Here is a 25752-nt window from a genome sequence, read left to right on the forward strand (position 1 = left end):
TCGGTTAAGAGCCACTTAAGATCAAAAAAGTTAGAAGAGAAGGCACTACTTCTGTTAGATAACTGTCCGGCCCATCCGTCTTCTGAGCTCTTGATATCGAGGGATGGCAAAATAGTGGCTTCGTTTTTACCAAAAAATACGACAGCTCTTATTCAGCCCATGGACCAAGGGATAATCAGAGCATTTAAAGCCCACTATCGGCGGGAATTGCTCACTAGTGTCATAAATTCAGAACTGCAGGTACAAGAATATCTGAAAACAGTCACCCTGAAGAACATGGCTTATAATATTGGTTTGGCATGGAAGAAAATAACTTCAGCTACAATCCTCAATTGCTGGTCAAAGTGCGAGTATACAGCGGGCAATAGCATGGAGGACGAAGACGAGTTTTTGGGTTTCATGGAAGAGGACGCACGTGAAGCTTCAGATGTTCTTTGTAATAAACTATTTGTGAGTGATTTCGAGGCCTGGGTTCGCGAAGACGAGGAGACTCCTGTATCTGCTTATAAGAGTGACGAAGAAATTGTGGCTACAGTCCTGAGCCGCGCAAAAACAGCTGCATTATCGGAAGATGAGAGCGAGAATGAAGAAGACGAAAGTGAGGTCGAGATGCCAAAAATTGGCCATTCATTACATAATATAAGTGAATTGATGAATTGGTTGGAGGGACAAAGTGATTGCGATAGTATTCATCTGTTGCACTTGCAAAGCATAAAAAATTACGTGACAAAGAAACGCCATCAACTATCGCGGCAAAAGAAAATAACCGAGTACTTTAGAAACTCCCGTTAAAGTAGAGCGTCTAAATCATAAAATAAATATTTTAATAATGTATTACGCAAATAAATTGGCTATAAAAATTACCTTTAAGGGTTTTTTTATTGCTTCCCACGCAGAGTCCCGTAATAACGCGGTTGTCCGATAACGCGGGTGTAAACTATGTCCCCCTAGACCCGCGTTATAACCGAATTTTACTGTAGTATCTTTTGGTGTATATAATAGCCTTCCTGAATAAACAACTTAAATATCTTAAGTATTGGGCTCTATTAACCGCCAACTTATTTTTCAGTCTACTCGTAATGAAGACGCACTTCTAACCGTGAACTTTCTTCTCGCGCGTCTCCCCGTTTTCCCATGCCGAGAGATCTTTCTTTCCAAAGTCTTTATTTACTTCCTCCCGCGACCTTCTGCTGATCTTGCTGACACCCATCTTACGCATCCCAAACCCCTCCTTCCCCAGCATTTCCCCCAGCAAACGTAGATTGAGGCAGAGCTGAAGGCCATTTTCCCACCCTTCTTTCTCCTGCCCCCTTCACCACTGTTAACCACTCCTTTGTGCTGACCACACTTCTTTCCTCAGGCAATCCCCATCCCACTCTTATTCACCCCACCCACTGGGAACGTTCCCCGATTGTGGAGGAAGGCATGGTTCATCTTTACCTGCAACGGGGGTAAGTTATTAACAGGAGAGAGGCTGAAGAAGTATCTTCCACTATCAGGGAAATGGTGCCATGCTTATAATTTTCTCTCTTCTTCCCTGCTGACGTTTCAATTGAAATTATTTTCTTTGCTCTTTCCTCACTATATTTATTTACGATTATTGCGCGACTATTTTTAGTGCTAAAGCTAAGAAAATCTTTTCTCTACGTCAATGATTCTTTGCATAACTTTCAATACGGAGGAGAAAGGGACACGAAAAGTAAATGAGGTGAATGTACAGGGTTTTGCGTGTCATTTTTGGGAATTCACGCAAGTGAACCAATACTTCACACACGTTGAGAAATGATGAAACATCTCTTGTAGAAAAACAATCAATGCGGATAATAACGTTTCCCTCTTTATTTCTCCGATAATGGAAGATGTTTCTCCTGTCGTTTTCCGGTTGGAACCTTGCTCCTGTCGGCATAAAAGAAGAGAGAGAAATACTATATGAACATAACACTTCACACCCGGTATGAAGAATATGGTCCGGATGAAGAATAAAGTCTTTCGTAGCAACGTCTACGAAGATGATGGAGCACAGTATCCGGACGGAGAGCTCAAACAGAATTTACTTCAGATATTCGCCAGAAGATAATCATATCCTACGAAATTTAGAATCGTAACAATCTCAACAAAAATAACCAATGGAAAAGATAGCACATTCAACTGAATATACAGAGTAACTCGAAATATTAACGTACGAAGGTTATTTTGGAAACGGGTAAGGCCCTCGTTTTTCTTTTTTTTCTCGTCACTGAGCGATAGAGGGCGACATAAATGGCGGTTAGGCCGGCTGCCGCTAACATTCCGTGGGTGCTGGAAACAAATATCTATCTTACGCGAACTTAATAGTTGTTATTCGCTCCTAACCACAAATTTGTAACATTAAATTCTTATAATAAACTTTGCAATTAATTATTTGATTACGTTTTCTAAACTGGTCGGGAATTTCTTAAGCGATCGTTGATGTTGAAGTATGAACAAGAAATGGGAATTTTATGGTGGTATAATTATTTAACGATTTTTCTAGGGATGGGTCGAATAGTAGATTTCTCGAATTCGAATATCGAATTCGAATATTAAATCATTGCTCGAATATTCGAATACCTCGAATTTCGAATACCTCGAATACTAAACGATGAATGTGAAAATGTTTGACTAGGTCGCCTATGCAGCAGGAAACCCAAGATTTTGGCGAGTAATTGTGATTGCCTTTAAAGGATTCAAACAGGAATTTAGCTGATTAATGGAATATTTTAATTTTATGTAAACAATAGGGTAGTTTCCTTCATTAAAGAAAACGAAAGGTATTGATTGTGATTCGTTACCCACCATTAGTGTATTCATAATATACAAATTATTTCGTTCTAGAAATACCGGTTTAGACTAATGGCAATGTTCAATTTTACCTCATTTGAAAAAGGCCAGATTGGCGCCTATGCGATGCCACTCCACGAGACATCACAGGGACCTAGTTTCTACACGAGAGGATCGGAGTTTTACATCGTCTGAGGTTACCAATGCATGCATGAGGCACAGAGCTCAGGGAAACATGTCTTAATAATCACACAGTCTGTTTGATAAGGTATTAATAATCCATATATAAGCCAAGCGCTACCAGCTAGCATGGTACTCTGCTACCTGCTAGCATCCTGCGTCGTAATAGCGCTCAGAGCCTCGCCCCAAGGTCACCTCATTTGCGGCAGCGGGAACCAGAACGACGTCACGCGGAGTTTTTCCCGGCATTCATACTTACCCGTCGCGTTTTCGCGCGCTTGAAAATTTTCACTTTTAATTTAATCGCGAAAAATAGATATCGTCTTATAAAACTCTAAAAGCTTAAATACGTACTTCAGGAGTATTAATATTTCGATTTAGGCAATAAAAAATAATAGGAAACCACCCTATTTGAGCATTACTCCTCCGTCGTATTTCTTCTTCTTCCCGGTATTTATTTTCCTGCGCAAAATGCTTAAATAAAGTCAGAAATATGTCGTGTTTGGTCTTATTCTTTTTTAAATTACGCGAACATTACTAATATTTCAATCCAATAAAGGTGTAATAACAATTGCCGAAAGTCATTGTTAGACACCTTTCGGGCTAGTAGATGACTCATGCAGCAGTTGACCTCGAGAACGGGGGAAATTCGAAGCAGGTAGGTAGAAAAAGGTCAGTGGGTGAGAAAAGGGGGTGGGTGCGAGACACGTTTTTATTTTTCTCGCGTAACTTGATATTTTTTGAAGCTAAGGTTTTTGTAATACAATCCCTGCGCGAGCTGGGATCTTTTGTTTGATTTCGGAGAAGAGGAAATCGTCAAGAGTGGGTGAGGCGAATGCTGAATGGAGGGGGATAGCAGATCGTGGGAAATGCGCCAATGTCACTATCCCACGGCACTGAGTTCCTCCCTATGGTAGTTTCATCTCCTGGGGATGATTCAAAATAAGTGCCTGTCATTATTAGCCACAAAGGACACACGGCAAACACCTCCTCTCATTTTATCAAAAGATGGATGCGGGAAAATGGTCAGTGGGGAGAAAGAGGGAAGGGTGAAACACGATTCTATTATTTTCCGGTAACTTGATATTTTTTTCAAAGCTGAGGTCTTCGTAATACGATCCCTGCACGAGCCGGGACCTTTTTTTTGTTTTCGGGGAAGAGGAAATCGTCTGAAGGTGTGGGGCGAACGCTGAATGGATGGGGATAGCGGATCGTGGGAAATGCGCCAATGTTGCTATCCCACGGAACTGAGGTTCTCCTGATAGGGGACACCTGGGATTTTCGGATTTTTTTCATCCGATCAATTTCGGTTCCCCACGTCGAACTCTTTTCACCGTTCGAACCCGTGAATTTGATGTATTTCGTCAGCTTGCCTAAAACGGCGCTGCATGCACTAGACGACTAGAGTTCTCATTTTTCCGAATCAACTACCAACGACGTGCGAGCGACAGTGTATGACGCGAAATTCAAAGTATTCGAGGTATTCGAGACGGTACCTTAACTATTATGGCATAACTATTCGAGATCTCGAATATCGAATACTTTCTATTATTCGAGGTATTCGAGTATTCGCGGATACTATTCGCACATCTCTAGATTTTTCACATCATAAATCGATAACAAAAAGCCTTTTCTATGAATTATACTGATAATAACCACCGAAAACATTTAAATAAGACCACTACAGACAAAAAACGGCGGAAGAAACAAAAGAGAACATTTTTTTCGTGACTTATGAAAAAGGTTTGAATTTACGAAACTCGATTTTACGAAGTGCCGATTTTCCGGTCCCACTGACTTCGTAAAATCAAGAGTTTACTGTATATGAGTCATTCTTGAACGTGTAAAATATTTACTACATGTACTAAAAATGCTGTTTCAAATAATTTTGTTCACCCTTCACTTCCACAATAAATTCTCACCATCAACTTCAATGTTATTTAACTTTGGAGAAAATTTCCCCTCCAATTCCAAACTCATGTATTCCTGGATATAGTAAAAAAATCAGTAATATGTAATTGGCTGACAAACAAAAGGGGCCTTTGCTGATTATACTGACAATTTTCTCTTAATAACCTCATTGAGCCCATTCCAATAATGTATATTTTATCACCTTATACTGACACTGAAAGTGCCACTCAAAGATTTATTTCATCTGTTCACTGAAGGTGAATTAGCATTAGCATCAGTTACTAGCATTTTAAAATTCCTTCTACCAAATTAAGGGTTTACAAACTATTTTTAATCATTTTATATTAAATTTTAAAAATCTGTAAACTATACCAATCCATTACAAAATAATTTATGCCAAAAAAGTGATGATTAATTAATTAAAAAATACAGGAGGTACTTCTAAGCCTGCCCAGTAGAATATCATGGAAAACCAATATTCATAAAGTGAAATATGAATTATGAATGATTGAAGTGTTTTAGCAAATTCATAAGCATGAGCTTATTCATGATTTAAAAGGCTCATCATTCACGGAAACAATCTAGATTGCTTAAATAATAATTTCAAAGCTTAGTAATGGCAATGCCTTATTTTCTTAGGTGCAGCATACAAATAAATTGTTTCCAAAGCCAATATTATGCATTAAGGGAGCAGATGAAACTCAGCCATTTCACATCCTCACAACTTCCCAAAGTGCACTAAAAATATCAGTAGATAATCCATCAATAATAACATGTACAAGATGTTTTCAAATCTTAAAACCTCAATTAATTTTAATTCTTACATAAAGAAGCATTTGTAACTTTGAATTGATGATTAGACTTACTGAAAGATGGAAGACTTACTGAAATATTACTTTGAAAAAGTGAACACACTATAGCTAAAATAATAAAAATATGAGATTATAAGATAATGATATCACTAAAAATATAAAAATAAATTTTCATTCTAATTAAACAGATCTAAAAAAACAGGGGAACAAGATATACCCAATAAACAAAGAAAGAGTGCATTTTTGAAATACAAATCCACAATTTTGATTTCTCCTGACGACGTTCCCAGTAAGTGGAATGAAATGTTGAGACAAATATTAAGCACGCAGACGTACACCCAAAAATGGATTATAATAGTGCATCTAATCGCTGCGAAAACCTTTAAACTACAAATCTACAAGTTCATTCTTGACAAAAAAGGACAAATGTCTAAACAAGATTTTGCTTCATTGATGAAATGATACATGAGATTTTTAAAAATCGTTTAAGTATTAGGCACCAAAAAAGCAACACAATTTTAAGACCAATAATAGTGAACACAAGAACTGATAAAAACTGAAAAGGAAAGCTGAGTTAATATAAACTAGAGCCGTGGAAAAGCTTAGAGTTTAAGTGCAATGAACCGAGTCAGGCATGATTAATTATCCAGCATATTGGCACAGGTCAAAGCCAAAACATTGAAAATACAGGATTAGAATTTTAACTATCGCAATTCCTTCTTTTTCATATGAATTTGAATGCTTGGCAATGACACATTGAAAGAATTCCTTCCCTAGCCATTTTTTTTTCATTTTCATCACTGCCCCAGCATTACTTCTATTAAATACCTAGGCCTGAAAGGTAAAAACATCAATTGGTCTAGAGAAAAATTGGGAAAAATATGCACGCAAATGAAAACATGAACATCCTGACTGAAAATTAGAAATAAGGTCCATGTAATATACTGCACCATCTGCACCTAGTCCTGCAAAAATAACCGATGAAATTATTACATACATTTATATAATTCCCTCAAAATGGACCATAACATTGATTTAATCAGAGGCAAGCCAAAATCAACGAAGCCATGAGGGAGGATGAGCCCAAAGCCTGCATCTCAGTGCAACATCCATCTTAATTGTTATGATACAAATGGGCACTGAGAATGGCAAATGATACATGGTAATGGCAAATTATATTAGCATTGAAATGTGGATTGTAAAATGAAAAACAGAACGGGGGCAGCTATGGAAACTGAATCATATAGATAGGTCTCAAATAGAGATGGGTCAAATAGCAGATTTCTCGAATTCGAATATCGAATTCGAATATTAAATCTTTGCTCGAATATTCGAATACCTCGAATTTCGAATACCTCGAATACTAAATGATGAATGCTGGTATGTTTGACTCGGTTGCCTATGCAGCAAGCAACAAAAGATTTTGGGGAGTAATTTTGATTTCCTTTAAATGATTCGAACAGGAATTTAGCTGATTAATGAATATTTTAATTTTATGGAAACAATTGGGCATATAATTAATTCAACTAACATCGCTTTACCCTCACTCCTGCTGCCAAGTGCTAGCTGACAATTTGAGGCATTTTGCAAAATACAAGCTCTTTTCCACCGGATTTTCTTCAATTATTTTCAGTCCATCTTTGGGAGTTCTCAGGAGATAAGAAGATAAATTGGAATTGCTATCAGGGAGAAACAAAATATTCTGAGAAAATATCCCTTTGTCTGGGACTGTAACAATAAAGATTTATAGCACCACTCATAAATTGTAACTTGATATATGTTTTCGGAAAAAAATACCGCATCAACTTCAGAGAAGCTCTGCTGCTCAAATCGAGTTTCGCCAGAATGCTAAGTCTCCGTCCAATTTTGACATTTATTTCCTCGCGTAAAATGCTTAAATAAACTCAGAAATACGTCGTGTTTGGTCTTATTCTTTTTGAAATTACGCGCACATTACTAATATTTCAATTCAATAAAGGTGTAACATCAATTGACGAAAGTCATTCTTAGACACCTTTTGTGCTAATAGATGACTCATGCAGCGGTTGACCTCCACAGAAATGGGGAACTTCGAAGCTGGTAGGAAAAAAAAGGTCAGTGGGGGAGAAAAGGGAGGGCCCGAAAGACGTTTCTATTGTTCTCGTGTAACTTGGTATTTTTTCGAAGCTAAGGTCTTCGTAATATGATCCCTGCGCGAGCTGCGACCTTTTTTTTATTTCGAAGAAGAGGAAAGCCTCAGAGGGGGGGCTAGTGCTGAATGGAGAGGGATACCGGATCTTGGGAAATGCGCTAATGCAAGTATCCCACGGAACTCACACAGCTGTTGACCTCCAAGAATGGGGAACTTCGAAGCAGGTAGCCAGAAAAAGGTCAGTGGGTGAGAAAAGGGGGGAGGGCGTGAAACTTGTTTTTATTGTTCTCGTAACTCGATATTTTTTTCGAAGCAGGGGTCTTCGTAATGCGATCCATGCGCGATCTGGGACCTTTTGTTTGATTTCGGAGAAGAGGAAAGCGTCAGAGTGGGTGAGGCAAGTGCTAAATGGAGGGGGATAGCGGATCGTGGGAAATGCCCTAAGGTTGCTATCCCACGGCACTGAGGTTCTCCTGGTGGGGGGAATCGGGGATTTTCGGATTTTTTCACCCGACCATTTTCGGTTCCCCTCGTCGAACTCTTTTCACCGCTAAAATCCACAAATTTGATGTATTTCGTCAACTTGCGTAAAACGGAGCTGCGAGCACTAAATGACTACAGTTCTCTACATTTTTCCGAGTCAACTACCAACGACGTGCGTGCGACAGTGTATGATGCGAAATTCAAAGTATTCGAGGTATTCGAGGCGGTACTTTCGCATAACTATTCGAAACCTCGAATATCGAATACTTTCTAATATTCGAGGTATTCGAGTATTCGCGGATAATATTCGCACATCTCTAGTCTCAAAGCAACGACAGAGGAAGGCCGGCCATGGCGTGCATTACCATACAAATCCCAAAATAAAGCTAGAGAAAAACTAGACAAACACTGGCACAAGACTAGAACCAACCATCCCAGCTGATGCAAGCACTAGGAAAAACAGGACTGGACATAACAAAGACAATTTCCAAGAGCGGCATGCTCATTGAGAGAAGGATAGATGGCAATGCCCTTGGTCAGCACCAAGAAAAGGTTATGATGAAGACTTTGGAGTGATAATCATGGAAGACAGAGGACATGAACCAAAAAACTGGTTAAAATGACTGGTTAAGGAAGATTAATTTACAGGAAAAAAAGACATTTTGTCAAAATTTTTGAAGCATATAATTCATGCAGGACAGGCATAGTATTGGCATGCTACATGTCGTGCAGCCCAAAATTGCAGATTTTTTCCCATTAATTTCTTTTATGCAGCAATAATGTGCGAACAGCACCACATTTTTTACATTCCAACCATGTTTGCCACTCAATGTTTAGAGTACACCATTTAAAAGGAAAGTGACTCAGTAGGTTGGTTGATATGGGTTTGATATTGTCTGCTGTCACGTGTAAGTTATCAAGCTTTGATTGAAGCCAGCTTAAAAAGCATAGGATACTGATCACACTTAATTATTCTAAATTATATTAACATGGAAAAAGTTTCAATCACACCAAAACTCAATAATTAACAATAGTAAAATTAAAACTATTATAGGGTAGGAGACTGTACTTGAAGTGCCCTACACAAAACACCAATGCAAAAGGGTGCCAAATTCACCTTGAACATCCACAAGTATAACATTTACACCTTAATCCTATAAATTCAAAATAAGAAATAGGCAACTAAGGCCCTAATAAACATTCACATAACATACTTAACCCTCATAGTGCTATCCTTCTTCCAAGGGTACTGGCTAGAAATTCGGAGGTTATTTTAATAATTGTGCGAAAAATCCACAGAGGAAAAATCATTCGCCTTGACCGGGATTCGAACCCGGATCCCTCGATTTCCGGCCGAGTGCTTTAGCCAGTTAAGCTACCGAGGCATCATTCTCCCCTGCGGAAATTTGTGGACTATACCGGACAAGGTAGGTATACCAGACAAGGTTAATAAAATTTAGCAACAACAAAAATACAATACAAAGCTATTTTATCACATATCCATACCTGGTTTTTTTGAAATTGATGAGGTTAAACTGGTTAATATTTATAAAATATTTTTACATTTACTAAAATAAGTTATAGAAAATTAAATAATGGACTACATAAGACCTGATATATCAGACTGCCGCACTTTTTGCCCGAACGGCAAAAGCCGATATATCGCCCCGCCGCACTTAAAGGGTTAAGTTATAGGAAGGCAATAATAAGTACTCAAGGAGCCCCCACAAAAAAATCCTCCACACAAACATATGGACTTGACTATGAATGAAAATTATGAACCAGTAAAATGGGATTAATTATGTACAGAGTTATTTTGAAAAAAAAACCTGATAGATCACTTTATTAATTGCATATAAAGAACCCTCTGTAATATCTCACCACAAACAGGTATATCACAGTGTTGCCACCTGATGGTAGGATCCATAGTGTAGCACCAGGGCATTGGCTCTTCTCCACCGGCGTTGCGACAAAAATTTTCAGCGCCTTGCATCTCAGGGAAAACATCAGGTGGGCGATTATGGGTGTGAGGGTCTTGACTCTCCCACCGTTGGCATGGCAGTCCCGTCTTGGTGATATTCATGGTGCCTTGATAGAAGCGGCCTCTATCACGCACGCAGTCCACTGAAACCGTCCCAGAATAAAGCTTGAGAAAACTTATCTACTTCAAAAATTACTTCGTTTTACAGTGGGCAATCAAAAATGCATTTGGATCTGATATTATCCAAAGATCTGACACCCGAAATCAAGTATCCCGTCCAGATCCAAAAGAAAATCCTGGATCCATCCATCCCTAATATTAAATCATAATTTTCCCCCAGGTTTTAAAAATACAAGGTACAACAAAATCTGGAAAATAGAGTCACACCACATTCTATTTCCTCTTTGAATTTCTACCTTACGCCTGGAATATAGTTAAAGGAACCTACCAGTAACCTCTTCCATTTTAAGTTCGGTAAGTTTGGCATGAGAGCAGACTCTTGAGGAACTTGAATATTGTGGTAAAGATTCACAAATTGGCAACTGAAAGTGGCCCCTGGACTTGAAGTAAACTCCTCTTTGCTTGCTGTCCTCAATGAGTGCCCAATCATTGAAGCAGAAGAGCTGCCTTACGGCAATGCAGTCCTCTCGACACAATGGGAGGCCTATGGGATATCCATCATGGAGCTCACACTGAGGGAATGCATACGTGCACAGGAGTCTCTGCAAAGATATATTGATTGTCATCACAAGTTATGGAATGATACATACGTAATTGCAATCACTAATAAGTAGAGGTCCGTGAAAGTGGTTTTATTTTTTGCTAAAATTTGTTTTAAAACCATGTGATTTCGGTGTTATAGAAAATCTTGGCGGTGTTATTATAATGCTGATTTTTCCCAGGTTTATAGGCATTTTATTATTTTATGGTACACGTTTCATGAATACTTATGCTTTTATTAAGCATTTTATATAACATTTAACAAAATTTCGATTGTACAAAATTTCTGATAAAACTACATGAAAGAAATGGTTCAAGTATGTAGTTTTGGCGAATACGATCTGCAAACGGCAAATCCCCACTACCTTATATGTGTATACTTCAAGAGCCATTCCAGAATTTTTGCATTGTCAAGTTTCTCTTCACTAAATAAAGCCTTTAAAAATGCTTCAGTGGTAGCAGCAACAAGCTCCTCCTTCGCTTTCTTTGACTGAGTGACTGTGTGTTGCAATGATAGCTGTCATTTTGCAGGTCCCCTTTCTTTAGATTTGACTTTTTCGCTAATCAACCCAAAATCTCAAAAAAACGCGAAATTTTGTTATAATTTACCGATTTTGCGTTATTTCGCGATATCGCATCTTGCGTAATTCACGGACCTCTACTAATAAGTGCTTACTCTTTCACAAGTCCATGAAGCCTAATCCAGCAAATTACCTCCAACTGCTGTCAACAGTTATTTTAAATTAAAAGGATACCGAAAAAAGGCTGTCACATTACCTCTGCAGCACTCCGGCATGGCTCCCGTAGCTTCACCACCATTTCTTCCCACAGGCCTGAAGTTATCTGCTCATTTAGCCATCCTCCCGGATTGTCATGTGATATGTTAAACCACACCAGCCCAGTACCATTAAGGTAATGCTTGCAGATTTTTCCATTGTATGGAGCACAATAGCCAGGAGGAGGAGTCAAAGGCTTTGTCACTAAAAGAGAAGGATGGAGAATATCATTGAATGCATGGACTCACCAAGGATTTGGCTCACCATAAACAAATAACCGCAAAATTGCCATCAACATAACACCACAGAATAAAAAGCTATCACTGAAAATAGGACATATGTTGAGAAATGTAACTTAAGGCTAATAGTTCACAAAAATTAGAGATATCCACAATAATCTGATGACTCATTAAAAAAATTTTCACTACTTTGAAGGGTTCTAGGACCAGTAATATCCATTGAAAGTGTATCTTGGTGTATAACCTTATGTATCAAATGCACATTACTTCCTCAGCATCAAGCATCCAAGTAATTAAGGGAAAAACAACACAATTTCTTCATGAAACCAAAAACACCACACCCTAACTAGGAAACACTTCAATTTAAAAAACATAACAACAAAAAAAACACCAATTGTCCCTAACCTCTAAGTACAGATATTTTATCCCCTAAACTGATGTTTCTAGAACTGCGGTGAGTCTTTTTTTTTTACACGAAGAAGTCTTTCACTCCTTTTAGTAAATGTCTCAAGGAATTAGATTTTTTTAGCATTTATAGTGTTGGTTAGAACGTAGGTTTCTGCGGCGATGGTTTGATCTCTGCATTTATTCCAGGTTTCCTTCCGTGTCAGCTTGCTTGTAGACAACAGTTTCGCTGGCTGTCCTGCCAGCATCTTCAGGTCGAAGGTGACCCCTTCCTTCGACCAGAAGACGCTGGCAGGACAGCCAGCGAAACTGTTGTCTACAAACAAGCTGATGCGGAAGGAAACTGGGAAGAAATGCAGAGATCATTTATAGTGTTTGCCAAACAATATACAATCAATACAAGAAATTATAAATAACTTATATTTTGCATTAAGACCCTAAAATATGAAATAAGAACATTCCAAAACAGGATACCAGTTATTTTAAAAAATGTGAATTTTTCCTCACCCTCCAAACTTGCAATATTTGATGCAATAGCCCATACATTTAAATAAATATGTATCCATAATTTGCTAAATAAATATTATCATGCTTTCCTAAGGGAAGCAATTGTGGAAAGCTCCTGAGAGAAGGAAGAAGGAAGTAGTAGGAAGTTTGTACCATAGAGAGGTGAGAAGATAAAAAGAAGCATACAACATACCTTTCACAACTTGATGAACTTTGAGCACAAAAGATCTTGAGTCAACAGTGTGATTTTCACCGGGAGGTTCGTTTTCTGCAATGCAAGTGTAGTTTGTGCTTTCCGTGGCATTCAATCGAAGTACAGAGCGGGAGTAGAGGTTAAAAGCCCTATGCTCTGGAGGCTCCTCTACCTACAAAACACAGCAGAATAGGACGGAATTGGCTTTAGGCCATTATGTGACAAGCTAAGCATCCATTCAAATGCTTAAGCTAATACATGCACTTCACTTGGCACTCACACCCTCATTTTCTTGCAAATCATAGTATACATATTCCCATACACAACTGGCACTTGAGATTTGTGAAGAATATCTTTTATGGCTAACAGTACTCTCAGAGCAGAATGTATTTTACCTTCCTGCAACAGTTGATGCTAAAACATACAAAACTTTCTGCAAGTACATTAAAAACTTACCCCTAGTTCACCCTTTCAACAATAACAAAACAAGCAATTCTCGCAAAACCTATGAATAATGAAATGCCATAAAGAAAGATTTTCAAAGCACTGCAGAAACAAGTTACTTTGTACGCAGTCACGTGCACGGGTGCAAGTTAAATACACCAAGGGATGAAGTTCGCCATGAAAAAATATACGTATAAATTCTTTCCGACAGTGGCTTATAAGCACGACCCTTGCCACATATGCCACAGTATGGACTTGCGACGCCAACATCTTGTTCGGTAAAACCCATACCGAAGTTTGCTCTGAGAAAATGGCTTAGTAGTGTAACTGGCTAACATACCTGACCTGCAATGGGGAGATCCGGGTTCGAATCCCATCTAAGTCAAGTATTTTTTCATGGCAAACTTCATCCTTTGGAGTATTTAAGAAAGATTTTACTAAAATCCTTATAACCAACTCATAAGGCCGTTTTACACGCTACACAGAATTGCACAATCTGATGTACCAGCGAAGGCGCAATCAAAATTGCGTCGTGTAAAGCTGTGAATTGCAAGAACACATGCGAGAATGCGTGGATGCGAGATGGCAAAAACCGGGCTTATTATATCCGTTAGAATCCCCTTTGTAAAATGGAAGCGATCGCACTCTAGCTGCATTCACGGGAGCACCGACTTCCTGTTTTCCCAGCCTCGAAGTGTGTGACTGCGCTCTGTGATCACGGATTTACATCCCGTTGCAACCCAGGCAACTTGTGCAAGACACGACTATGTAGCGTGGTGCCTGACAGTGTAGTTTCCGACTTCGAGCAGTGGTTTTGAAGCAATCATGCCAGCCACTTTTCTGTATCCGTGATTACATGGCCACAGATGTGTGGTTTTCAAAACCAGGCCTTACATGGAGCATTAATAATACGGCTATAACCATGTTATCGCCGCTAAAAAGATCGCAAACTGGCGAAGAAAGCTCTCAATGAGTCTGGGAAGCACTCTAAAATAACATAACAGCATAAATAAAAATATATTGTTTGTTTTACGCACATTATGAAAACTACAAGGCATTAAAGTGAAAATTTGGGTTATCCATGTTTTCCAATTATTCGTGCCGTCTCTCCCCATCATTAGCCCAGATAATCAGGAGTGTACTGTACTATCTAAAAAATATGGTAGATATTCAAACAAATGAGTGAATAAAAAGAAACATAGCCACAAAACATTCTCTTACCGGCACTCCATCCCTTAGCCACTGTATTGATGGAGGGGGACTCCCAGTTGCAACACAAACAAGTTCCACATTGCTCCCAAACCCAACTGATTGGTCCAATGGATATTCCGTTAGCTGAGCTGCACCTGAAATGGTTAATAAAAAAGAAGATATTAATACCAAATTCTCCAGAGGAAGAGTAAGAATTCCATGGTATCCTCTTTTTATCATTTATCTTTATGAAAATAAGTCTCATCAAAGGAAGCAGGGCACCACTCATCACACATACATAATGGTCTAACGAGGAAAATCGGCAAGTGGGAAATAAATATGACAAAGGGAGGCCTTGTGTAGATGTACAGATCAGGCACATAGACATATGCTTTCGGGTTGATAGGGTGGTGTGCAGGTTCCCTATACCGAGATTTTGATGTCAATTCACACACATAGGAAAACCATAAATCTCACTACACCTTAGGTAAACACACAAAGCTTAATTTTTTGTGGGGATAATTTAGCTTATTTATTCAAAATTAGTTATTTTTCTACCAAGTAAGCCCAAGGCCACCAAGGTTTAGGCCACATGTGCCTAATTTTTGTAGATTAAAACTTTTTATGCCTTTTTTGAATCGGTCCCTGTGGGAACATGCTATCATAAAAGTCCTCCTTTCAATATTTAATAAAATTACGGATTATAAAACTAGAAATTTAATGCTATGTACCCCTATTCAAATTCTATTTTGGCCCAAATTGGACAAGTATGCCGACAGTAAAAATTCTATGGATGCTTTCTTTTTATATCACCTCTCTAATGAACAATGAAAATAAATTGATGAGTATCTAAAAGCCACTTCCTAAATACACAGCTGACCTCAGATGCATTTCCAAAATCCACTCATGTGTCACACCCATTCCTACCCTATGTGAAAGCAAATTTAACTTTTTTTCATTGTCGCCATTTAAGAAAATATTCACAAAACTTGGTGGGTCTACCCTACAGGTAGTAGATGCCCAGCTAGATCTAAAGTCAACCCAGATCCACCAGCCACTGTCTTCTTAACAAGCGAAGTGAGAATCAGTAGGGAATATAGGTAAAAAGAAAATTGACGACGTACACACAAAAGGGGACGCTAAAACAATAGTTGAGAGGAGATTCAACTCCTCTCAACCAATGATGATTACCTATTATGCACAAGCCCACATCTTTTCAGTGTAATGAAAGCAAAACATATCACTTTTCCAAACATTTGATCAATATAATTCACCGTAATTTCTACGGGTCAATATCAATGCCAAGATTAAGCATATGATAATAAGTGCTTCCTTACAGAGCAGAAATATGAACTGAGGAGAAGATGGAGCAAAGAGTAGCATGTAAGGAAAGTTACATGGATTTTTGAGGAAGGTAAATAAAGAGACCCATATTTTTCCATTCCCACTGATTCCATAGCACCCTCACCTGCACCCACAAAAATCTTAATGAGGAGAAAGGAAACAACATTTACTTTGAATTGACATCACAATGAGTAATGGGTACAGAGGGTAGCTTTAAAATTTGACAATGATAAAACACTTAGGGAATGCCATAATTACAACCACCAACTGTTGAGTTTACTGCTATCCCCAACCATATCTATTGTTACCACAATTTTCACCCTGATAGGATTACTGACTGAAGAGTCAGTTTTCCACTAATGAACAACTAAGCTCACAAATTGTTTAAAAAGATATGCCTTCATAGGTAACCTAAAGCAGCGTACTTTGACCCAGAAATTTTAGTTCCTGAATACTAATCTTAATGCAAATAGGGAACCACATTACAGCTGATGCATGAAAGGGAATTTCCAACGACACCTTTGAGTGGAGAGGTCCCAAGGGTTGGAAAAAATGCAAATAGCCCACAGTAACAACACAATCGGTGCAGTCAAATATTACCAACTGTCTTATTTGCAATGTGGCACCTAAGAGCACTCATAACTTTTAGAAAATATTTTTTCAATTACGTATATCACAGCAGGTATGTTAATCCAAATATGATTTTTAGCAGATTTTAGCACAAGAATGGCTGCAAGATCTCTCTTGCATTGAACTTTACTCCTTGAATTGAAGCCATTGCCTCTACAATGCTGCCTATCTTGACAGCTCAAAATTGCTTACACTAAAACCCTTTAAATCTTAAGGACTCTTAAAAGACTTATATCAGAGATGTGGGCAGGTTTGAGAAAAATATACATAATTGCAAAAACATATAACTTGTTGAAGGGTAGGGATGTATAATACAGCACTCTAATGATAAGTCTACACAAGATTAGAAAGTTGAATTTCCAGTGTTAATTCCAAATTAAGAGTCCATTCCATTCAAGAGTTCATTTTAAAGAAAACTGACACAAGATTTAAAAGGCTTTAATAAAACAATGCAAATTCATTTTTTCTGTATAGGTAGAATGAATCAATACTTTTAACTATCGATACTGTTATACGGATACAATTCCAGATAATGGTAGGCATATTGAAATGAGCTTAAAACATACATGCAAAAGACATAATTGAATCATAAACTGTCAACCACTGGTTTGGCACCAATAACACCTTGAGATTACAATTGGTGCTGCTTGAATAAAAGCACATTTTCTGCACACCAAATAACAACACCCTCTTCAAGTTAAATCTACAGCACTTCAACACCCACTCTGATTTTGTCGTAGAGACAACTAATGACTGATGCATTTATCCTATAAAACCCAGTCGTCAGCATAGTTCCTCGTTACTTTACCAAAATTAAAAATATTAAGTTTATTCACCTCAATAGTATCTCATTAAGCTCTCCCTCACCACATGCTTCACAATGTGGTCCTGAGAAGGAAAGATGGCTAGAGGGAGCAAGTTTACGTATAACCTGACAGCAGTTTGAGAGAACTGTTTGCAACCCTAAAAAAATGTTTTATATTTATGGAAAACCTTATTACTAGTGGTAAATATTCTACCATCCACTCACTGCACTTGAGAGGTTAGCCCCCACATGAAAGTATTCACTGCATACCAGATATTACTTCGTTGTGCACAGAGCCACAAGGTTGCTTTTATCTTATTGAATAGTTTTAAACAAAATATTTAACCGTGAAAGAGAGACACAATCCCCAAAAGGAGTACAATTGACAGTAGTGATGATTAAAACATTCTTCTGCAAACATAATGATGACTTCCTGCTTATTTTATGGGCAGTGCTGATACTGAAGTCCAGGCAACATAATAAATTAGCAACATATGTATGAGTCAATGTGTAAAGGCCTGTTTACACGGTACATTAACACGCACAGGTTCATGTCTAAATGTATGAACGCGAGAACGAACGCCAAAATGCACCGTGTAACCACCCAAATTGTATGAATGCATTCACAGAAAATAAAACCCGTTCTAATTTGGTTCATGCATCTGTACATGTTCCGTTCCGGTCCACAAAAATCATTCACACAAACAGACATTAACTCGTACACGTTAATATATCATGTAAACAGGCCTGTAATGCATAAACATGTGACAGAACATAAAAACACACCATGTAACCAACCAACTTATGTGAATGCCTGAATAGAAAAAAAACTTGCTATAAATAGATTCATGCATAAGTGTACACTCTGTTTTGGCATTTCAAAATCATTCATGCATTTTCAAATGTATTGATACACTGGGTACCCAAGCCTTTGAGCATAAAATATAGAAGAGATGCACGACTCATCATACATGGGGCATGGACTTGGTGAGGTTGAGATTTTAGGTACTTGAAAAACCTCAGAAGCAAATTTCTTAATGGAAATAAAATAAATTATTAACCTTGAGTAAATATAAGTCTTGACTGATACCTCTGCCAATGAAAAGATGATCAATGCACCAGCACCATCCATGACATATTTGAGAGGAATACCTGGCTCGTGACACATCTATAGGTCTAATCCAAGTAGCACATTATACAGAATCTTGGAATTAATAATAATAAACAGAGAAGTCATTACAGAAGCAATTTTCCAGGTATCAGAATATCATCAGCAATGAAAGGGATTAATCTATCGATTCAAGTCCTCAGGGTTGGTTTTAAATAGGTCTCGAAATCTTAAACTTATGATGGATCGCCATGCAAACAAATTTATATGAAATAAAGCATTATCATTTCATGAACTGTGATGGTAAAACAATTCCTCTTAGTGATTCATAGCCACAGTTATTCACACAAACAATTCCATCAAATTCATTAACAGGCATTAATTTACCAGAGTGTAGTACCTACTTCCGACTCTATTTCTAGCAGCGATTGCCTGCATAATAAAATGCAGACATAAAAAAGATGAACACCACGCAGATAACAAACGAATTCTTGGGGAAGTGATAAACAATAGGATTAATTTGTCACGCTAGAGATAATAATAATCACTAAAGCGAAGAAGCAGACATCCTCGATGTTAAATATTCTTGTAGCATGAAGAATTAAGTAATTACCTGTTACAGCTTTGGCGGATCCAAAATGATGCGCCAACAACAGCACGGTAGCCCAGAGAAGAACCATAGCTGACGATGAACTCACAATTCACAACGAATCCAAGTCATTAGCGGAATCACCCCGGGGATAAGCTGCGAGACCATCCTAATAAGTGTGAAAAAAAACGGGGATGAAAAGTGAACCAGCATGCGAATATAGCTCGAAGTGTATAGCATTCAAACTATTATTACGAACCAAATACACATACTAATTTCACAAAAACTGACAGACCAAAGAGAAAAGTAACTGTAAGCTTTAATGTCTCTGCGAAATAACACGTGCATACACAATTAGATTTCAAAAGAGAATTGGTGAACATAAAAGAAATCAATTCTGGAGAAGGTAATCTCGCTGTCAATAATAATACCAAAACACACTTAAAGCCCATAGACATTCTTGGAATAGATTTAATACTACGTTTAACTTGACATTCGTAACATTGGAAATACATACACAGGTCATATTAGAATGTTTCACGTGAACGTATACAGGCCCACTCTTATCCTAAGTCAAGTACTACCTTTCAGGTACTTCAGATGACAATTATCACTTCTGAGTGAAATTCATTTGAACCCCGGCTCCCCAGGGTACGTCTGGCTTTTTGTTACATTGGTTAACGTATCACACAATGTGGGAATTTCATAAAAAATCCCATTAAACCGAAAACATTCCGTTGTCACTCCATTCATTCCATTTGAACAACAGCGTCCACCGCGAGAACCGTGATGGCAAATACAAATATTTTTTTCGCTTGGGTGAGGCAAGATGCAACATACAAGTTAAAGATATAATGCACAAAAATATGGAGTTAATTAATACTAAGTTCGTCAATGCATACCATTTCACAAATACGTCAACGCTCCTCCGGCGACTCAGCTGATATGGCTCTCAATGACCAACATGAATATAATCGAAAGTCCATGCCTCTCGTTTTCTCCAATCCCTTCAGGGCATTATCCCACTATGGTCAGACTCGAGCTCAATATGTAAACAATGTGATAGGTGGCAGCATTGCTGGGCCTGCAGAAAATTTTTGAGAGACCAGGCGGCACAGCAAGTGGATGAGCAATGGGGAAAAATGTATCATCATGTCAATCCCCAATTTTTTTTTCATTTACCCGGAAAAACACCATTTTTGTTTCTTTTTTAATCGTTCGACGTCAGCGCCACTAAATGTAGTGTTCAGTCGGTGAACTACTATCCCACCAAAATTTCAAATTCCCCTTAGAAGATACTATTTTTTCAGTCATCGCTGTTTTTACTTATCCCCGATTCCATCTTCAGGGTAATATTTTCTAACTATTTCAATTATACATTTTTATTTTAAAACATGACACATAAACGATGGTATTCCTCTGTCATTAAAAAATTTCTATCGAATTATGAAAAAGGAGATCCTGAAGGAACAAGACCCTCTTCACAATTCTTAATCCGTGGTGATTAGCGTCCGGTCGTATTTTTTATATTATTTTGTATGCTTAAACTGTTGAAGTCAAATAAAATTATTTTTTAGATTTTTGGGAAAGCGATATAAGGGTATTACAAATTTTAATTCCTTTCAAAATAAATGAAAGGCGATCCACGTAAAAGGGGGAAATGAAAATTTACCTTGTTCCTCACAAGTGGCGGATCCAGGATAGGGACAATGCAGTAGTGGGGGTCCGAACAAAATTACCATTCTATCTAGTGTAAATTGGATACTCAAGAGGGGGTGCTGTAGCCCCCCAGACCATCTCTGGATCTGTCACTGAATTGTAACATACCAAAAGTGTGTAAAAGAGGCCTTAAGTTTAAAGCTAACCTGTATTTCAATTTTTTAAAGTAGGTAAATATACCGGAAAACTTAACTATGCACAAATTGGCAAACTCCGAGAATTTAGATTTTATCTAATGTGTGTCTCGACCCAATGACAGCCCCTTAAGCCCCCCACCCCATAGATCCGCCACTGTCCCTCACTAGTGTTTTACTTCATGGTTTTGATAATAGCATGTCACTATCAATGTTTATTTTTGATCTTATTATTATTTTTATGTCGATATCACGGCCGGGAATAAATTAATAGCTTGGAATCTACTAAATGAATTTTCATTCCTTACTCCGTGGTTCCACAAAGTAAAGCCGCGAACATCAAACAAAAATGGGGGAATTCGAAGAATGACGGTGTGAAGGTGACTTCATCGAACAATTGTGGGCATGGATCCAATTTCAGGTGACGAGGACAAGACTCCGCAGTGAATACGTGAACGAAATGGGATAGTCCGGGAGATTGCGTACCGGCAAGCGCAAAGGACGAAGCATGCAGGGAACGGATTTGGGGATCAACGTCCCTTTGGGAGGGGACTGATTGTCCCTCCTTGTGCCGATTGGGGGAATGTGACCCGAAGCGGAATGATTCTCGCGGGAAGTTGCGACATGACGCGCTCAACCCGGCCGTCGAAGGCTGCAAAAGATGAGCTGCGACAGGTCGTGATGGTGTTGCGAGTTGCAACCACGGGCGATCATGTCTCGCAGCGCAATTGATATGGCGTGCCCTTATATAACAACCGAGGAAAATGATCCACCACATTACCAAAGCCACGAAGGAGTAAGACGTCTGCACACTGGAGGTGTAACTGTCAATGCCAGATTTTGAGTCATCTCGTTCGATGGGAACAAACCGTCACGTCCAATCAGAAAATGCAATCTGAAACACAGCATTGGAGAACTGCAGAATCATTCGAACACTTATGAATGGAAGGCATGCTGCAATTGCCGCATGAATATTTAAGTACCGGGAGAGCCAAGAAAATTCCTTTGCGTTTAACATCGTTTGATGATAATACGAAAAAAATTAAAAGTATCAAGTACAAATAACTTCGTAATGACTATAACATTACGCAAAAAGAAAGTGATTTTCCTTTAAATTTGAACTCCACAATGTGTTGCGTCATTGGTCAATCTCTATGGTAATGTTACTCATTGCCTCGCAAATAAAATGTAAAATTCAATAGAACACCTAGTGGTATTAAGAATTATCAATCTCCAATTAATCCCTTGAGGCACAATTAGTGTACCTCTACTACTTCTATTTCTACAAATCAATAGAGCCTCATTTAGGAAAAAAAACCGTTTAACATCGTAACGTTAAGTATCTTAGAACACAGAATATGTGAGTAACACAATCTGTGTTTCAATTGCCTCAATTGAAATATTCATTCAAGGACCAATATCAATAAAAGAATTAAAATAGAATAACAAGGTTCCTCGTCGCGAGGATTGTGATCATTAAAGGTGATGTGCCACTTAAAGTAGATCACATATGTGACCGACACATTAGTTTTCATGGGTGAAATCCTCTCAGATTTCAATGCTTTGTTCACTCAGGCATCAGGAATATATCTGTAAAATTAATTCATAGTATTATTTCAGCCCCTTCCCCGTTACGTCAGTTCATTTCCTCCACCACAGTGTCAAATTTACCATTACCTTTCCCATAAATACGTCAGTGACCGTGAAAAAGTAATGGAATACTGGATTAAAACTCGGATAACGGAAATTTTCAACATTACACGACCATATGACGCTGCTGCACGTTAGCAATGCATATAAAAATTTCAATATTTGGAATGCTTTTGACACCAAGGTGGTCAGAGGGGGTTGCAAAGCCACATTCCAAAAACATATTTTGCTTTACCTTTCGTTCAAATGGAATTCCATCAGGCTCAAAATTTTAACAATTCAGGGACCGTATGACATCGATTTATGGCGCGCATTCTTAGAGCAGTACCCAAATGAATACGCAGTCGCAAGCATCAACATGAAATTCGTAGTGAGAGAGAGAGGGTCAAGGGTTTAGATTTTTGGGGAAGTGTAATAAGTAAAACAACTTTTAATTTACTTTAAAAACAAATGAAAGACGATCCACATAAAATAGAGAAAAAAAAATTCACTTCGTACATTCCTCACTAATGCTTTACTCCATGATTTCGACAATAGCATGTCGCTATCAATGTTTATTTGTGGAAACCCCCCTGCAATGCTTGAGAGATGCGATTGTCTTCCGAATGAACCCTTCTCTCCCCGAAATCTTTTCTGTCTACGGCCTCCATTGTAATACAATAATAAGATGGACAACGTAGTAATTTTCCACAATATGTTAATTAAAACTCTCCCGGTATCGGTAACTAAAACATTTCATTGCATAAAAACTTTTCAAAGGGCCTGAATGAGTATGAGAATTCCTTATTAAGTCCAAAATTTGTGAAAATATTTACCAAAATTCACTAACACATTTTTAACTATATGGTATTCCATTTAAAGTTTCATGGATGAATAACTATTACTAATATCACCAGAGGAAGATGTATTAGAAATCCTAATAAGCTTAAATTTATAAGTTTTACCACTTATTTATAAGGGATTCCCTGGAGGTAGAAAATACATCTCTAGAAACAGATGCCGTTCCTGGTAGCCTGCGGTAGAAAATACCAGATGCCTTTTCCGGCAAAAGAAGGCAACGACCGCCTTTTCCAACTAAAGAATCCCAGACCGCTCTTCGCAACCGAGTCTTTCCTTCGCGACAAACAGGGAGCAAATACTTTCATCTTCGCTCTTTTCTCTTGCAGGGAAAACGTGCGTAGAATACTAAAAGATGATCTTTCCAACTTTCCTATTGGCATCTAGGTTGTCTTTTGTCCATTGCTCTAAGATAATTTCCCTCTTCGCGAAAGTTTGCTGTAACTCGAGGGCAAAGGATCACTGAAAATTATTAACGAGAAAACCATAGACGAGTTTTAATGTAATTCGCCACATTTTCACTATTTTTCACCATGCTCTTGAGATCTTGAGCACTCTGCGTCTTAATAGAGCATTCCATGACAAAAAAAACTGTTTTAAAATAACCAGCATAAATACAATGCCTAATTGAGTGCAAATTCGGCATTGCAAATTGCAATCTGAAGCACACATTTGATGGAAGGATATTTAACAGGAGACAGAAAAACAAATATCGAATGGGCTGAAAGTACCCTTCTAGAGGTATTTTAAAACTAATACCGTTTCAATTTTAAGATGATCCGTGATACTTCTCTTAGTGCAGCCATCATCATCATAAGTCAATAATCCTTAGATTGGTTTGACACAGCTCTCAATTCCGTTCTCCTATCCGCTAGCCTTTTCACAGTGAAGCATTTCTTCTCTTTCACATCCTTTATAATCTTTCCTATGTAATTCATTCGGGGCCGTTCCTTACCATTCTTACGTTCCACCTGCCCTTCTACAGTTGCCTTCATCAGGCTATCATACCTCATAATGTGGTTAAGTTGTCCCGTCTTCTCCTTAAGGTTTTTAGAAGACTTCTATTTCCTTCCTACAATCAATTGTTGATTCCCTTAGCGTAAAAACATGATAATTAAAATTAAATATGAAGTTTGCCGCAATGCTTATCACTTTCTCTCATTTGTAATAGCCAACAATATTTCATTTTATCGTCAGCTATTGATTACCATGACGATAAAAGAAGATATTTGTTAATAAGTATGAGGTTTGCCGCAATATTATAATTTTCTCTCACTTGGAATGCGCAACTTACATATATTTCACCCAATCACAATTTCTTTACTCCCTCGTCATTACTCTTCTTTTAATTACTCCCAGCTCCATATTTTTATAACAATTTCCTTACTTGATCCTCTAATGTAACATTTACATTTGATTTTGAATCCTACGTTCACATTCCGTGGTATGTGATTTTCATCTGCAACGGAGCCAATGGCATAGCCTTCCTTGATAACATTTAGACGGAACTAACTTAATGACAACCATATTACCAAGCAATGAATAAATAGCAATATCTGGTACCAATATTTAAAAAAAGATAATACGATCTCAAGGACAATTTTAGTAATTCATTCCAGCAACAACAATCTCCATCACATGCAAACTATATTTCATTGTTTTTTGTCTTCGCTTCTGTAGGCAGAGCACTACTACCACACATTATGTAAGTATTGTTAACAAGTTACCCAATATCGATTATCTCAATCTAACAATAAGTCGTAAAGTCCGCAAATAAAAATATTTAAGACAACGACAACAAACTGCGTACCAATGAGTCTTCACTTGTTTCTACCCTTCTTTCATTGGTGGTGGGAGGGACACGTCACATGACTTCTAATTTCGGATATATTCGGTTTTTCCCTGTTTGGGAAGGAGGGGGAACCGTACCGACTGGTTTGAAACCGACGACCGTACAGAATCGCTGGAAGTGCCGTCGTCGGTACGGAATGATGTCCAGGCCGTGGGCTTGAAAGGGAAACCGTTCGGTGCGGCACCGACGAAATACGGCCCCTGACCGGATGTGGAGCGTTTGGATGAATTCATCCTTAACAGTATGCATCCTCCCACTCAGTTATGAATTGCATTGTGGTAGCTTACACGGAGTCTTCAAAATAAGAAAAAA

At 38.2% G+C, this 25752-nt stretch overlaps 1 protein-coding gene across 3 annotated transcripts in view; it reads right to left on the bottom strand.

Annotated features, from left to right (window-relative positions):
- The window catches only part of LOC124171059 (tyrosine-protein kinase transmembrane receptor Ror2-like), a 31805-nt gene extending 11418 nt beyond the window's left edge, over positions 1-20387 (bottom strand). For 2 of the 3 annotated variants that reach the window (XM_046550207.1, XM_046550205.1), the window contains exons 1-7: positions 20151-20387; positions 19273-19417; positions 14803-14927; positions 13138-13309; positions 11795-11997; positions 10746-11019; positions 10198-10440 (exon numbers count right to left, since the gene is read on the bottom strand). In XM_046550207.1, the coding sequence (XP_046406163.1) occupies positions 10198-10440; positions 10746-11019; positions 11795-11997; positions 13138-13309; positions 14803-14927; positions 19273-19339 (1084 nt within the window). In that variant the 5' untranslated portion in view covers positions 19340-19417; positions 20151-20387. Of the gene's footprint in view, positions 1-10197; positions 10441-10745; positions 11020-11794; positions 11998-13137; positions 13310-14802; positions 14928-19272; positions 19418-19832; positions 19935-20150 lie in introns of those variants that run through there. The other variant, XM_046550206.1, reaches the window with a different exon arrangement.
- Positions 20388-25752: the final 5365 nt, after the last annotated feature.

Source organism: Ischnura elegans, chromosome X (assembly GCF_921293095.1).
Source record: "Ischnura elegans chromosome X, ioIscEleg1.1, whole genome shotgun sequence".
In the NCBI taxonomy this organism is placed as follows: domain Eukaryota; kingdom Metazoa; phylum Arthropoda; class Insecta; order Odonata; family Coenagrionidae; genus Ischnura; species Ischnura elegans.